Source organism: Trematomus bernacchii, unplaced genomic scaffold (assembly GCF_902827165.1).
Source record: "Trematomus bernacchii unplaced genomic scaffold, fTreBer1.1, whole genome shotgun sequence".
Classification (NCBI taxonomy): Eukaryota; Metazoa; Chordata; class Actinopteri; order Perciformes; family Nototheniidae; genus Trematomus; species Trematomus bernacchii.
The window spans coordinates 839,374-855,535 of record NW_022987567.1 but is presented as its reverse complement, the minus strand read 5'-3'; the positions used below and the strand labels follow the sequence as shown (position 1 = coordinate 855,535).

General features: G+C 39.7%; 1 protein-coding gene across 4 annotated transcripts in view; it reads right to left on the bottom strand.

The window, feature by feature from the left end:
• cntfr (ciliary neurotrophic factor receptor) overlaps positions 1–16,162 on the bottom strand; it is a 219,461-nt gene that overhangs the window by 120,344 nt on the left and 82,955 nt on the right. For 2 of the 4 annotated variants that reach the window (XM_034125970.1, XM_034125971.1), the window contains one exon: positions 14,138–14,219. In XM_034125970.1, coding sequence (XP_033981861.1) covers positions 14,138–14,219 — 82 coding nt within the window. Of the gene's footprint in view, positions 1–14,137; positions 14,502–16,162 lie in introns of those variants that run through there. The other 2 variants (XM_034125969.1, XM_034125968.1) reach the window with 2 other exon arrangements.

Sequence of the window (16,162 nt, the reverse complement as noted above, 5' to 3'; positions counted from 1 at the left end):
CAATGTCACGGGCAATAAATAGACAAAAACACATACGGTAAAAGACAGACAACAATATGGACACACTTCTCCTCTGCTTTATTCTCTTTTGTTGCCTCTCCTCTACAAGGACACACCACTCTTTCAGAAATATTCTTTTTAAGTTCAGTCAATGTTTCTGGGTTTCTTTGCTACACAGGTATTGGCTTAAAGTGTTGTCATATACCTAGAAACTTCTCTTTTCCAAAAGTTTTTCTAAAGAGATAGAAAGTGACAGAGACTCAGGAACAAAGTGACAGTACAGGAGAAACCTGTGAGATTTCAGACTACACTAGGAACAAATATAATCCTGACAGAAACCAAGCCCTCCAAGCAATGACAGATCGAATTCACTCCAGGTATTATTTCTTAAGCTGCATTCACATGATACGCAGTGAAATGTCTCTGTGCTGACATTGCCGTTGTGTCACGTAAATGCAGCTGTAGACAAAAGCTTTAGATTAATTGTACCAAATTCAAATAGACCCTTACAACGTTTTCATGATGGGCACGATTGGTGTTACACGTACTTGCTAAAAGTCATGTGAACTACCTCAAGAGCACATGACTTAACTTGGATATTTTGACTGGTATTAAACTTTGCAAGGGCTCCACACTAAAGCAAATTAAACCAATGTTGTTCTTGTTCATTTTACTATAAAATGAGAAATACGTTTCTACGGCTTTCATACATCATACACACAGTTATCTGCTCCATTTAGAATATTCCTATCTGAATACAATGAGGCTGGGTTTCGTCAGTTTGTATGCCAAGACGTTTTTTACTTAATCTTGTGAAGTGTTGCATGGACCTAATGCAACAATTTATATTCCCTCCAACAGCCCCTTTAAAGCTACATCTTGTTTATCTGTTATTATAAAGTCCTATGCGCCAGTTACTTTTGCACTAGTGTTGACATAATAATTGTTATAGCTGTCTATTTTTGTTTCTGTCTTGACGTTTATTGTTCGGTTTTCATTCCAATCTGTTTGCAGCCACACTCCAATTGTTTTCCGTTGTTATTCTGTGCACTTGAGTTAAGAGGAATGACTTCAGTTGATAGGAATGACAATAAAGTTGAGCTGAATTAAATGAAACTCGAGTTCAATGTGATACATTGCAATCTTCCCCCCCTGCCACTCTCCTACTTTCTGCCCACAGTGCGTCACGCTGAAGTATTTATCTCCACAATAGATCCAATTAAATGTGCATATTTAGAAGAGTTGCACCATTGAGGGGTCCGAGACCCCTTTTAAGCCTATGGTGATCTAGTTCCAATGTCTTGGAACCAAGTTTTATTGCAAAGCCACATTAGCCAAAAACTATTCTCATGATGGCTGGAATCACATTATGTTCCTGGCAACATCAACATATTGAACAGTCTATCAGGGGGAATTGGGGGAACTAGTGGGGTCTCAGTGATTTTTTAATGGCAAGGGAAAACACAACTTGAGATTTAATGGGTTGGATTCAACAAAATGGCTCTGGGAACAGAAAATCCATCTTGCAAATGGTCACTCAATTGAGTAGAGGGGACATTCTGTTCATTTACAAATGAAATGCCTTTTTTAATGACTAAAATACATTGATTTGTTAAGTTGATTTCTTTGAAAGTGCAGGCGGCTCTTTTGTTTCCAATAATCGACTCTGCCTTATGCTGCTTTTCACTGAATGGAACACCGGTGTGCAACTAGACTTTCTTTAGTTTGGCTTTCCATCGGCAGATGTTGTGGACAGTATCCGATACTTTTTCTTTCATAATCTAAAAAAGAAATATATTATTTTGGACCATTCCATTATTATTTGGTTTTCCATTAGCAGAATGTGTGGGTAGTAGTCTTGTTACACATCGTATTGCCACACATGGTCAATTTGTTTCCAGCAAGAATAAACAATAACTCCATTCTTACTTTATGTGAATATCAGGGGAGAGCTTTTAATAAATCAAAAATAATAAGGCAAACAAATTAACTTTCATTTCAATTTCATAGGCAGTGACTTTACATTAAAATAATTGAGCTATCACATGACATTGAAGATGAATCGCTATGAAAGCAGAAGTGCAACACAATAAATTAAATATATATAGCTCTTCTACAAGATAATATACATCCAAAGATGCATCTCTACGTCCATGCAGGAGGCCCTTATAATAACATTGAGAGTCTTAGAGCCAAACACAGTATGTTTGAACTGCTGCTTCCTCAGAAGTAATTACTTGATCTAAAATTCTTAATCTCCCTAAATATGTAGCTCTACTTTTATTTCCCTCTGCTACTATAATGCCTGCACACATACAACTCCACGTATTAGCTGCACAACAGGGAAGTGGAAAGTTAATCAGGGCATTATGACAGCCGCACGTGCACACTTCAACATGCAGAAGAAATAGAAAGTATGTGGGGGGGTCACATATGTGTTAACCCACACACTATCACAAACACAAAGTGAGACTGTTAGGTAAATCAGATTATAAAAATATACATAACATAAACTCATATTGTAAGATAGAGAAACAGGTATGTCACACACAATCATAGCGCTGCTGTATGTTTAGAATTTGCATTTACATGTTTGTGTGCTCATAACTCTGAATACAACTCTCAGTAACAAAAATGTATTGTTCCATTTCAAAAATGCTAAATGCTGTCTGACCCTGAGGCCCCTGCAGCACTCTGTTCACTATTTATTTGTCATTAAACACCGGCTGACTGTGACCTGCTGTAAGCCTCATTAGAATACACTTCCAATAATGACTCACATTAAGCAACACACAAACCAGCAGCAGCACAGCCACATCATTTTGCTCTGTTGATGAATTGTGCTAGCCATTGTGAGAGCACGCTGGTGCAGTACAATGCTGCTCGAGAAAATAATTTCACCTGCTCGTCCTACATCCGTTTTTCATCTTGAGAGTGTGCTTCAAAGACAGAAGTGCAAGTGGAGAGAGAAAGAGACAAGGAAAGAGGAAGAAAAAGGTGGCGAGTGTCAAAGATCAAGGGAGTCACTTTTGTTAAATGGTGTTGATAAAAGTGATTTTAATAGAGGCGGGAAGTTATGAGGATGAGGTTGATGAAGACAGGCAGTGAAAAAAACATGTTGTTCATTAATTTGTGTTCTTGTCCTTTTCAATTTTACAAGGACACAGGCACAATGTCATGGGGGGTGATTTTGCAAAGGAACTGGATTCTGCAATATCTTGACCCTTTAGTGTGTTGGTAATGTAATGGTTCGAATTCTGTTTTGGGAAGGAGCCATCAATGAAAAACAACCTTACTATGAATCCCTTTTATTAAATACATGAGTTTGAAGAGCTGGTTAGGACATGCATGCACGTGTACACACAGTCCGCCTCAGACAGTGAGATGGGGAGATTCCGTATCTTAGAATAAAGGAGGGTGATTGGTTGGAAATGGCCCATTACCAGACAGATTGTATCAGACAGTCGGGAACCCCGCGTCAATGCTGGACCAATAACTGACACTACTATTCACTACTAAACAATAATGGAATCCGTGGATATGCGTGTCCTCATATCTCACATTTTGTCTTTGTCTATCAATCAGATTTACTATAAATGGCACATATTTAGGAGAGAAAATGCAAGCTGATTGACAAAAAGGATGAAAATGTTTCTGTGTCCAAGTAGGGGCATCTTTATTTGTCATAGCAGGTTGATAAAATATCCATTTTTGCCTAATGTAGCTCCAATTTAGTGCCAATACCATGAGTAATTTGCTGAAGATAGAGATATAACCACCGTAATGAATGGCCTAACATGTCAAGCAACTTGTTTTCATCACTTCTTATCAGAGGCCCTGTTAACAGTACTCATGCCAATCCAAGAAAACAACATTTGCCAACTGTCCTATTTTTTCTCTGCCTCTCTGTATTTGTTTCAACTAAAAACTTTCTACACTGTTTCTATTTCTCTTTTCTTTAAAAAGTCGCAAGTATCTCGCTAGTATTGCAACATCTTCCTCCTCTCCCTTCTCTCTCCCGAAGCCACTTACAGTGTATTGCATTAGCACTCAAAAAGATATGAACAATTGTTCTTTTGTCCCTCTCCTAAATACCTCTTTCCCAATCCATCAGTTAAACATCCAGTAGTATAATCTAAACCCCACTCCAAAGGCAACAATGTAACCTCGATATCAGTGTCAATCAGCCACTCAATCCACTGCTGTATCTTCTCAGTGCGACTGGAATCAGACAGGCACTAAGTCGGCCAACTAGTCACTCAATCTTCCCGCTTGGAGGTGCTCCAGAAGGAATGTGATACTGTTACGCTGTGCAAACCAACAAGAACTTGTCCGCCAATCAGCTGACTAAACACTTTGTCAACCATGGAGCCAGCCAACAGTGCAATCAGCTGGTGAATCAAGTGGCTCAGGGTTGGGGTTGCATTGGTTTCCATAATGGCATTTATTTGGCTAGTGATCCCACTTGGGTAAACAAACAGCATATTTAATTAAAGTGCAAAAAAAAAACTCCTTTATCTCGTTATTGTATTTCCTTATGGATTGTTTGAGGCACACAGAACTGTATAAATAATAAAAGTAGAACTTTAAATGTGATATTGTTGCTTTCACTTTAGAAGATCTATAATTTGGTAAGAGAAAATAAAATTACAAATAAAACCAAGCATTCTTAAAACCGGGAAACATGAATATAAAGTAGAAGAACAATTACAATAAAATGCTATTGTTGTCTTCTTTTTGGCCTGTTTTCCATTGTCTCTTGCATTTCAAAGCCGTGACTGAATAGGATTAGTCGTGCTTCACTTCGCCTCCCTGCCAGTCATCCAGTCAGTCTGACTGTAATCCATCTGCCAATCCAGTCAGTCAATCAATCGGTTGAGCTCCATCTTGAATTTAATACAGACAGCGTGCCAAACAGGGAACACTGATTACACTGAGTGCTACTCAGGATAATGAGTGCCATAGAGGTTCCCTGCCGGCACATACATGGCTTACACATGCACACACATACATCAGTCTCTCTGCTTATTTACTTATCTACAGTAGTAGTTACGTTTCATGAATAATTAATGACATCTAGTCTCTTTCTATCTTTGCCTAAAATGTGTCTTTTTTTTTGGCCAGCATGAAACTTAATAGTCTTACATCTCTTTGTGTTGTCATAAAGACCTAAATGACTTTGTCTTACATGGCTTGTGATTATATTTGCTTCTGTGTTACTATGGAAATCCCTTGAACAAGAAATGCACCAATGTGTGGTACAAGTTCATCAAAATGCTGCATTAAGACAAAAGGTCTCTGCAATTACAGAAGTAACTTTTATCCCTACGTGATATCTTACATTTGCTTACGGACTATAAGCTAGAGTTATGATGAATTCTCACTTTTCTGACATGTAAAGACTAGGTATAATGAGTGAACAAATAGAAAATGACCTGAAAAGACACTATTACATAATAGTACATCAAATAATAGAGATCTACTAACTACTGTCTATGGAGTGCAGTAGCTATTCCTGCTAATTGTGTCCGCCTGTATGTGCACATGCAAGTAAATTCGATTAAACGTGGCTGTCAAACATGAAGGGACGGGGTTAAAGAAACGCAAGTATTAATTGAATTTGAACACTTAACATGGCATGGGTGTGGGTAAATAAGGCTATAGTGTAGCAAAGCGTACGCCCAGGCATGTAGGAGAACTCATAGCATCATGTGTTGAACGTGCAAGACATAAATACAGCTTTGACAGTTGTAATACCAATTTAATTAGTGTGAGAGTTAACCTCCTACTCCCCCGCTGTCTCTTATTCGCTCTCTCTTGCCTCTGCCTCTCCTTTCCCCTCTCTGTCCATACTAATTAGATGGAATGGGTGTGAGGCGAAGAAGCTCAGCATCAAACAAAAACATTTGGTGACGGCAGTGTATAGCGTCAGCGGCTGATGATGTCATGGCCGATAAATCTGCCGTTGACCACTTGGGTGATGGAGTGAGAGATGGGAGGAGGTGGAGTGGAGGAGGAAAACGATCCGGAGACAGGAAGTAATATAAAGAAATTAAAAGGAAGGAGGACGGTGGATATGAAGGAAAGGGAAGACAAGGATGCGGACAGTGAAGTGGAGGAAGAATAAGGAGAGATGGGAGAAGGGAGAGGAAATAGAGAGGCATATAAAATACTTAAGAGGGAGTGAGGGAGGGAGAAAGATGGAGGGAATGATTATGAGTGGGGGCGTTTGTCTCTCAATCAGGATATGGACTCCCATAAATAACTTGCTCTCTCCGTCAACAGCATGATGTCACCATGTTCACACACACACTGCAGGGCAAGACGGTGCTGGTGGGGGCGAGGATGTCATAAACAAACGAAAAACTGTAATAGGAAATTCACTCAAACTGAAAGAAAACAATCTCAATTGCACCAGATCTCCGTCATCCTGTGTCTAATTCCCTTTTGTTTTCCCCCCCCCCAATGCTCATTGGTATTCATGTTGTGCTTGTTCTTAGTATTTACTGTGTAAGGCACCCTGTTAATGACATTGTATTGCTTTGGCGAGGACACTCTGGTATATCTCAGGGTTTAAATGAGATAGAGGGAGAAACACGCAGAGAGACAGATGAAGAAGGAATCAGGGCAAACAGAGAGACTATAAGAGATGCAAAGAGAGACAAAGTGAGATTAAGACGAATAGTGCGAGAAAATAAAGGCTTGTTTTGGCCGTGTTTGTGATCAGTCTTCAGGTTCTCGATGCATGAGAGGATTCCCATTGTATGTAATGTGAGGGATGGTTTGGTATAGAGTTATCTGGAAGGAACAGAGACATCAAGAGCAGCCAAGAGGAACGTGTGTAGTTTAAATTAAGAATATCGTTTTTCTGACTGTTTACGTGTGAACATGTAGGGAATGTTTTCCTATGGGGCACAACTGTAGTTGATATCATTTTGAAAGGTTCAACCAATTCTTTGAGGACAGCTTTAACATGTGTACTGCAGAGGCTGTTATATGAATTCAAGCTGCAATTAAATATATGACTGTACAGTGTCTGGACAAGCTATAAAATCTGCATTTGTGTGAATATTTGATGACCCAAATACTGAAGTCGCTCACCTCGTCACTTTGGGACTATCAAAGTAAAAAAAAGTCAAAGTCAACTTTATTGTAAATCTTCCTGTGTGTACAGACAGAGAGATCGAAATATTGTTTCCCACAATCCTGAATATAAAAACAAATGTATGTAAAATATAAAAATATGTGTGCAAATATGTATATATATACACAGTCAAAGACACATTACACAGTCAAAGACACATGACTATAAAGCTATACATGTGTTTGCATTAAAACCATGTATTTATCTGATTTCCATCTAATACTAAAGAATACAAATGGATCCTTGAAGGTATGTTTTTCGCCTACTCCTTAATCAAAGGAAGGTTTTAAGGTGGCTATTTAGCATCCTTCTTAAGGATATATATATATATATAATATACTATACTATATATACTATACTATATAATATAATGAATCGAATGCGTGTGAACGGAAGACTTTTTTGAAAACGCATACGGTGCGTAAACGCAAACGTTCCTGTGTAAAGGGGGTCTTAGTGCCAGCACTTAGACCCCCTTTACACGAGAACGAAACGGCTTGTATCCGCATAGTTTCTCTTGCGTATAGCCCTATTATTTACACGAGGCCGTAACAAAACGATAGAAACGGACCCCACAAACGATAACGGGTCCCAAGGTGGATAGATTTGCAAACAAAACGCTCTGGGGGCTCAAACGGCTCCGTGTAATCGCCTCTATGCGATAATTTCCTGAAAAAATAACGATAGCCCCACCTCTCCCCGCCTCTGCTGCTCACTGCTGTAGCATGGCCAGTAGCTACTGTCAGTAGCTACTGCTAGTGCTACTGCTACTGACCATGCTACAGATGTTAGTACAACATCTACAGCTCCTCTCCCACAACCATCAGCAACAAGTGGACATGGAGAATTACATGAACTACTACATGTTGCTAAATCCACCGCGGGGCATAAACAGAAGGGTAGCCATGGCAACATTGCTCCGGGGTCGTCTTCGCTGCTTTTGGTGTATTTTGTGGCGGAAGTTACAGCGCCACCTACAGTCCCGGCATATGTACTACAGCGTGTCCAGCACTTTCGAGCGGTCTCGTGTGGAAGTACAGCGCCACTTACAGTCCCGGCATATGTACTACAGCGTTTCCAGCGGTCTCGTGTGAACAGACACGTTAAATGAAACAAATGCATGTGAACGGAAGACTTTTTTGAAAACGCATACTGTGCATAAACGCAAACGTTCCCGTGTAAAGGCAGCCTTAGTTCCCCCATGGAACTAAAGAGCAGATCGCGTTCACACCGGAATAAATCCCTAAGGGAAGATTACGCAAATGAAGCTGCTGACGTCACTTCTTCTTCTTCTTCTTCTGCTTTGGGTTTACTGGCAGGCCGCAAACTTCACGGCGTATACTGCCACCCGAAGTCCCCGGCCGGAAGTCCCCGGAGTTGGGGACTTTTTTTTGTGTTGCCATAAGTTAGTCTCTCTGCGTTGGTGCGCGAGGTTAATGCTAATGCTAATAATGTAATGCCAGCAAATACAATGGCGGCATCACAAAACTTTTCCGAGTTTTACGGGGCGTGGTTTGCAATTCGCCAAGCCAATCAGAAATTGGAACTTTTTTCTCCCCAGGAAAGTACCTGCTCTCTAGCAGGGACTGAAAAGGGGGAAAAGTTCTCATGAACTAAGTTCTCTTTTTGGTGTGAACGCAAAATCCCAGGAACTATCGGAACTAAAAGGGAAAAGTGCGGGGAAAAGTACTCAGGTGTGAAAGCGCCTAAGGCTTTGCCTTTACATTAGAATAACAGGGATTATGTGTGTATTTATAAACTATAAAACATATTGTCTAAATATCTGACTGTTATCAGCATTGCCCCTCCATGACTCCATTTCTCCCACACTCTTTAAATATAGTCTCTTCATCTGTCATCTGTTCAGTATTCTCTCATGTCTTTCCCCCGGATCTGTCTTGTGTCTTTCCCACCCACACAATATCCCCCCCGGAGGCTACCCCTTTCTAACCACCTCATTGTCTATAATTCACCGGCAATCAAAAGTCAGATTCATATTCAAGGAAGCGTAAATTGGCACGACCTCTGATTCTCAATCCCTTTCTCTCTGCGGGTTTATGGCTTTCAATTATTTTCTTTTTCCTCTGTTGTTTAAAGTGATGTTTCATTAAGGGTCTGTCGTTTCCACTGCCAAAGCTTCTGTGCTGGAGTTTCTTTTTTCATTTGAGTCAAAATAAATCACATTACAAACGCTGAATGGAAATGACACATGCAATGAACTTTCCTTGGTATTAGAAAAATAGTTTCTCTGCTGCTGCGGGAAAGTGTTGTTTCTGAAGAAACTATGCGATACTGGTGGAAACATACTTTAAATGACATATAGTACATTTGTCAGTTAAATATATGGCTAATTGCAGGTCCCAGGAGTATCCTTTATAACCTTGACGTTATTTAAATGCATGCAAATTAATGAATGAAGCTATTTTACTTCAACCAAAGAGGTTATGATTTCCATTTCGGGTTTGTTTGTTTGTTTGGCTGTATGTTACAAATGCTACATGAAATACTGCCCAATGTTCACGAAACTTGGTGGAATGGGTGAAGAATTGGCTAAGGAGAAAATGAGTGTTTGGAAGCGGACACACACATAATTTTCTTCACCAATGGAAACAGCCTGGGCAGAGGTCTTCCTGCTGCCATTCTAGTTTATTTGTTTGTGTTCGGGTTATAGGAGAAACAACACTTGTTCGAGGATAGAAATCCAATTGAGAGAAGAGGTGAAATATTTTCTTTCCTGAACTACAAATCAGCTGCAAACTATTTCTAAAATTAGCGTTATATATAAAAATATATTTTATTTCCCTATATATTTGATCATCTATTGTCTTTTCATTTTCTAGTCTATTGTCTGTTTGCTCTTGTTTTAATTTGTCACATTAGCATTTGTACTTTTCTAGAGCAATTGCAGCTGCATGTTGTGTATGAAAATGCCATGTACATTCAAATATAGTACTATTATTTGTAATGTTTTATGATTCTTTAAATTAATATTTAAGAAACACATTTATTTGACACAAAAGGGGTAACAACAGATTCCCTTATATGATACTTTTTTCAAATATGTATGTCTTCATGATCATTCTTATCTAATACTCACAATTTGTTGTCAATGATCTGTTGTCATGTTTGCTTCTCCGTCTCTCCGCCCCGTCTTGCTCCACCCTCTCGTGTGTCTGGCTCTCTTTCACCTCCCATCTGATCCTCCCTCCGAGACAACATTGACTTCTGTGTACTTGGAGCTTGTATCTATTTGCATGACTCAGTCTGAGGGTGATTTCTACCCGTGTTTCTTATTGTCTTTGTACGCACTGCTGTCATTAATTATGAAGTCCCAAATGGATTTCCTATACACTCCGTGTCACACGCATTAGTACAAATGAAGACAGTGTGTGCCTTCCTCTGTAAGGGCCTTTTTGTACAAATTGAGTCAGACCTAACAAGAGAGCTCATCCTCTTTCTACCCCTATGTATAGACTACGTGTGTGTGTGTGTGTGTGTGTGTGTGTGTGTGTGTGTGTGTGTGTGTGTGTGTGTGTGGGTGTGTGTGTGTGTGTGTGTGTGTGTGTGTGTGTGTGTGTGTGTGGTGTGTGTGTGTGTGTGTGTGTGTGGTGTGTGTGTGTTGCATGCTCTTTTGGCCAAGTGGGACAACCTGTCAATCAAACTGGATACGAGATTTGTCAGTGAAACAAGGCACTTTCCAAGACAGGCAGATGATGTGTGTGTGTGTTGAATGATCTGTGTATATATGTTTGTGTGTACGTTTTTGCTTGCAAATCTACATAACTGTAATTGATGTTAAGTAACTTATGACATACTGTATATTGAGGTGTGGGTTGTGTGTGTGAGTGTGCATTCGGCAGCTGATTCTTATAGCAAGAAAAATATAAGAAAGTGACAGACACCCCCTCCTCACACACACAATTATGCCCAAAGATAGACCTGACAGCTCTCTTTCTTCTACGGGTAATATGTATTCCTCCCTCTCTCCATATCTCTTATTCCCTTAAGTGTTGCCCTTTCACTGTTTTCTTTCTTTCCTTTTGAATGCTCTCTTCAATTCTGCTTTTAGGCATAGCGCAAAAAATATAAAAATAGATAAGGAGGTGTAATCAGTAAGACAGCTTAGGTTAAAACAAAAAACTTAGTATCATATAAACACAAGGATGTCTGTAGAAAAAAGTTGCATTACATTTTTAAATGCGGCAAGGATGATATGACACGAAAGCGAGTTAGCATATTAGCACGGCAGGTATATCCTTGTTTCAAAGTATATCATGTTTTTAGATTGGGTTATACATTTGATAAAAATAAAGTCAGTCCTTAACACAAGGTTCAAATATTTTAACTTTTGTCAGTAAATAGTACATTTCTAAATGTTGAAGATTGTACGTCTCTTAAAGATAGCGATGCTAACAGGTGGCTAAATGTGGTTAACCTGTTAAGCCTTGAGCCTGTTTTTCAGGTCTCAGGCTCGAAAATGACATTCCCAGAACAAATGACCATATCTTCCCTTCTAAAAGGGTTAAATTAATAATCTTTTTTCTCAAAGTAATGACAAACCTGTGAGTTGGATGTAGAAAAGTCAGAATCAATATAGATGTTTTTTATTTTAAAGAAAATTCAGATTTTACATAGTAAAAAACTGTAAATTATAGTGTCCGTCCAAAAATTATTTTTTACTTATAGTGAAAACCACCCTTGGATGATGGGTTAGTAGACTAAAAGCTTTAGGAATCCAAAGTACAACATATAATAAGTACCCTGTATCAAGATTGATGCAAAACAAGTGACATTTGACCTTTTTAGAGAGATTAAGCAAAAAGAAACCACTTCTGGGGTCATTTGGGTGGATTTTCCATATCTCTGGCCACCCTTGCTCGATTTTGATGGTTGACACCTCTTTCTGACCGTTAGAGCCAATAGAATCGAAGGGGGAGTCCCCCACACACACACGTTGTGAAGAGAAAAGGTGGGGGCTTCGCGCATGTAATTTTGCATCAGAGTGGACCTATCTCTAGCTTTGACATCTGGAAACGGAAAGCAGTTTTAATGCTTATGGATTATCAGAAATCATTTCAAAGGGACACAGACACATTAGATTAACCTATGGATTAACTTCAGCAGCGTTTTTATCATTTTAATGCCATTGAAGACCACTTTGGAGAGACTACAGAGCCAAGGTAAAAATGTTAGCATTTTTAGCTACCTAGCGTCACCTGTTTTGATGTCCGTTTTTGCTTATAACGTCGCAAATACGTATAATTCAGTGGTAATGTCGGTGTCAATAGATTCTGTGTCACCTCACGATGTGAATCAATGTGTTGGATGTGGTGAAAAGATAAATAATAAGGTTTTGTGAGTGATTTTCGGTGCAGTAAGGTGTTAGCATTTTTCGCTCGTTGCTAATTCAGAGGCTCAGTGTTAGCATTGTGGGCTAGATGAGTTTCTTCCCGCTACATGGATATAAAACATTCATAGTTTTATTAAATGAACATGCCCTCAGACACTGTTTCCTGCAAGATGTTGCGGCAGTACCCCGGTACCGGAGTCTCTCGGGCTTAACAGGTTAATAAACGTGGCCGTGTAGCGAAATGTTAGCTTTTTTCTTCTGACAATTGAAATAAAGCTTTAAATCATAAAAGTGGTGTACATCTATGCGGAATAACTTGCTAAATATAACAAACTTCTCAGTTGACAAGCTTATTAGCTGCATAAATATGAAATCCAATGGAAAAATGCCATTGGCTTTCTGTCAAGTGTTCCAGGCTGAATTGTCAAGTTTTGGGTTGGACTGCAGTGCATGTCCCTGAGGCACTCTCATATTTAAACAAATGTTAGTATACAAATAAAATAATGCATATAAAACCCTTTTAAATGTATTCATTGATTCAGTAAATAACTTTTTACGATTATTTGAGGAAGAAGTAGTAGGGGTTTCATTTCCCAGTGCTTTACCCCGCACTCTTTCCCATCTAGCATCAATTGTTATTCCTCCTGACTTTCATTCTCAATCCGTCTGTTTCCGTTTGCTTTCATTCCTTTTTCAATTTTCTCAATTTCATCCAGTCTTTATTCACTTCTCCATCTTCTGTTTGTCTTTCCATCTCCCTCGTTCACCTACCTTCTGTGCTGCCTTCACCTAATCCCTAAGGACAACATTCCTATTTCCTAAGCCATTTCTGCTCTGTTTGTGCATGTCTGTGTGTGCTTGTGTGTGTGTAGGACCCTCGTGACAGTGATGTGCGTCACTGGGGAATCTTTCTTTGGGTCAGCTGACTCAAAACAACCCGAACTCATTGGCTAATGACCAAGGCCATTATTCACTAAAAAGTCAAGTGACAAATTGACTCCCCTGTTAAACACACACGCGGTTTAATTTATAGTCATGCATCTTGTGTGAACTCTGAGAAGAGCCATCACCGCATTATGTTGGTCTTTTTCCGCTTCTTTTTTTCACCCTCCATTGAAACACTCATGATCATCCATTGACCTGACTGGCTTCTTTGTTGGTAATGTGTCCAAAATATTAGCACCTTGCAGCAATGGATGACAAGCTAATTTGTTCTGCTATTGTGTGGCTGTTTGTATGCCTGGAGAAGTGAATTCCCCCAAGGCTTTCTCACAGTTACATTTCCACTTTTCTGCAACACCTTTGACCTCACAGTGAGTAACCAGCAACTGGCTAAATGACAGAGCTAAATCACACAGAAACACACTTTACATCTTACCCTAATGACCCATGGACGACTAGATCACCCATGGAAGACTAAATCACAGAAAACAACCATGAAAGACAAATAAAAACAAGTTTAAGATAATATTTTGCACAATTTGAACACAAAGAAGGTGACATTTCTGAATTGAGGGTTATAAGAGCAGCAAAGTTTGATAAAAAGAGGAGCATAGAACAATATGTCAGCCACTTTTTGAGAAAAGGTCACAGCGAACAAAAAGAGTAGGCCTGAACAGTATAATAAAGAAGAAGGTACTCACCGAGCTGACTGCGCCTCTGAGCGTAGGCTACCACCACCGCGGCCAGAACTACACAGCACAACGATGTCACAAGGTTTGCCATCTGTAGACACACACAGAGCAAAGTCATCAGGGTCAGCGCGTGCGAGAGTCGGTGAGCGAGTGTGTCCGCCTGACGTCCTGATTGACAGACAGACCCATAGACGCCTACACCAGCATGGAGGAGATGGAGAGATAGCTGCTTTCTGTCCTCTCTCTGTATCTCTCCTTTCACCGTTATGATCCCTTCTGTGGCCTCTTTGCTATTCCTTCTCCTGCCAACTCGTCAAACTCCCTTATTTCTTTACTTTTTCTCTCACTGTTGTTATCCTCTACACTGTATAACCTCTCTCTCTCTTTCTCCTTCTGTTTATGTGTCTCTTCCTTTCTGTTCATCAGCCTAATGGGTCCATCCTCTCTGGGATGGGCTCTGGCCAGCAGCTCTTAAAGGTATAGCACACTGTAAACAAACACAGATTTCAAGTAGAACAACATGCCGTCAACTCATTGTTGCCTTCCCTGAAAACACGTTTATAACCTGAAAATGTTATTTTTAAGTAGGAAGTGCGTGTTTATTAAGGGTTAGGTAAGACATAGGAGGAGAAAGGTGTTTCATTTTTCATCGTACTTGTGTCTCTTCTTGAGATCCTTCTTCCTTTACTTTCTTGCATTTGTTCCTTATTCAATTTTAAAAGGAATAGTTCAACATGTTGGCAAATACATGTGTTTGCTTTATTTTGGTCCAGCATTTTGTGAAACATCTATTGTGCTTCCTTGTTGAGATGAGTAAACAGATGCAACTCCAACGTCTCTGTTGTGAATATGACACAATTGCTAGCCAGCTGGCGGACCTACTGCATCTTAGCAACACAACTGGTTAGCCATGCTCTGTGTTTAGCTAACTAAATCCACTTTACAACTGAGCCAAAGCTTACTTACTAACTCCTAATATGTCATTTGTTTGATCCGCACAACAAGCACATTTAAAAAAATAAAATTAAGTAGCATTTATTTGGCTTTAAATGCCACACTTTGTGTTGGTCCAAACCAGTTTCAAGACAACCAGCAGTAAGCTTCATATCTAGCAGAACAGATATCAATGGTGCATCCCTATCCCACTCAACTCTTGGCATGAAGGCTATTACGCACATTTCCCACACATTCAACTTTTCTTAAATATTGAAATTATGAAGTTTGTTAGCTAGTACATCTGTGTAGCATGTTGTTCTAATGGAGAGGTGACTAGATACCGTTTGTGAGCACAGCAAAACACTGATTAACAAGCTTATTAACGGTGATTAACAAGCTTCAGACTCGATTGAAAAACAAACATTTTTAACTACTCGCTTCCACTAGAAGGTCAGCTACGACATAAGTGCACCATGGGAGCTCAAAGTGATTGACCATCGTGTCCAAGGACACTTCAGTAGTGCGGATGCCTGCCAACAAAGGTGCTTGAACCCAGATCCTTCCATTAAAGTCTGGCCTCTGCTTCATCTCCTCCACTCTGTAAGAGAGCCAGCTGTCTCTCCTTTACCCGACAAAGGTTGTCTTAGGGTCTGCTCGCTGCTGAGTAAGGTGTGTGTGTCTGCATGCGAATAGTGAGCGCTTCCAAACAGAGGCGAAGAGGGGAAAGTGAATTTCCTTGTTCTTTTGAAGCAAGTCTCCAGCTGTTATAAACCGCTGTCATCTCCCATTACCTCTTGCTCTTTGTTTAGCTTCACAGTTAGCTTTTTTCTGTGTTCCTTTGACTATTTTCCACTTTTCTTCTGCCATATCACACTCTTCCTCACTCTGTATCCTTGTGTCTCTTTCCCTAAGATGATGTTCTGCACATCTCTATTTGTAATGGTTGAACAAGAATACACCATGTTTAAACAACTCGGGAAGATAGGAACATATCTGGAAATATTACAGAGACACGTTCAAGAACATTAAAAAGCTTTTACAGTACCACTGACATGTCAAAAGGCAATAAAACTCAGAGATATTTAAGAACTAGAGAAT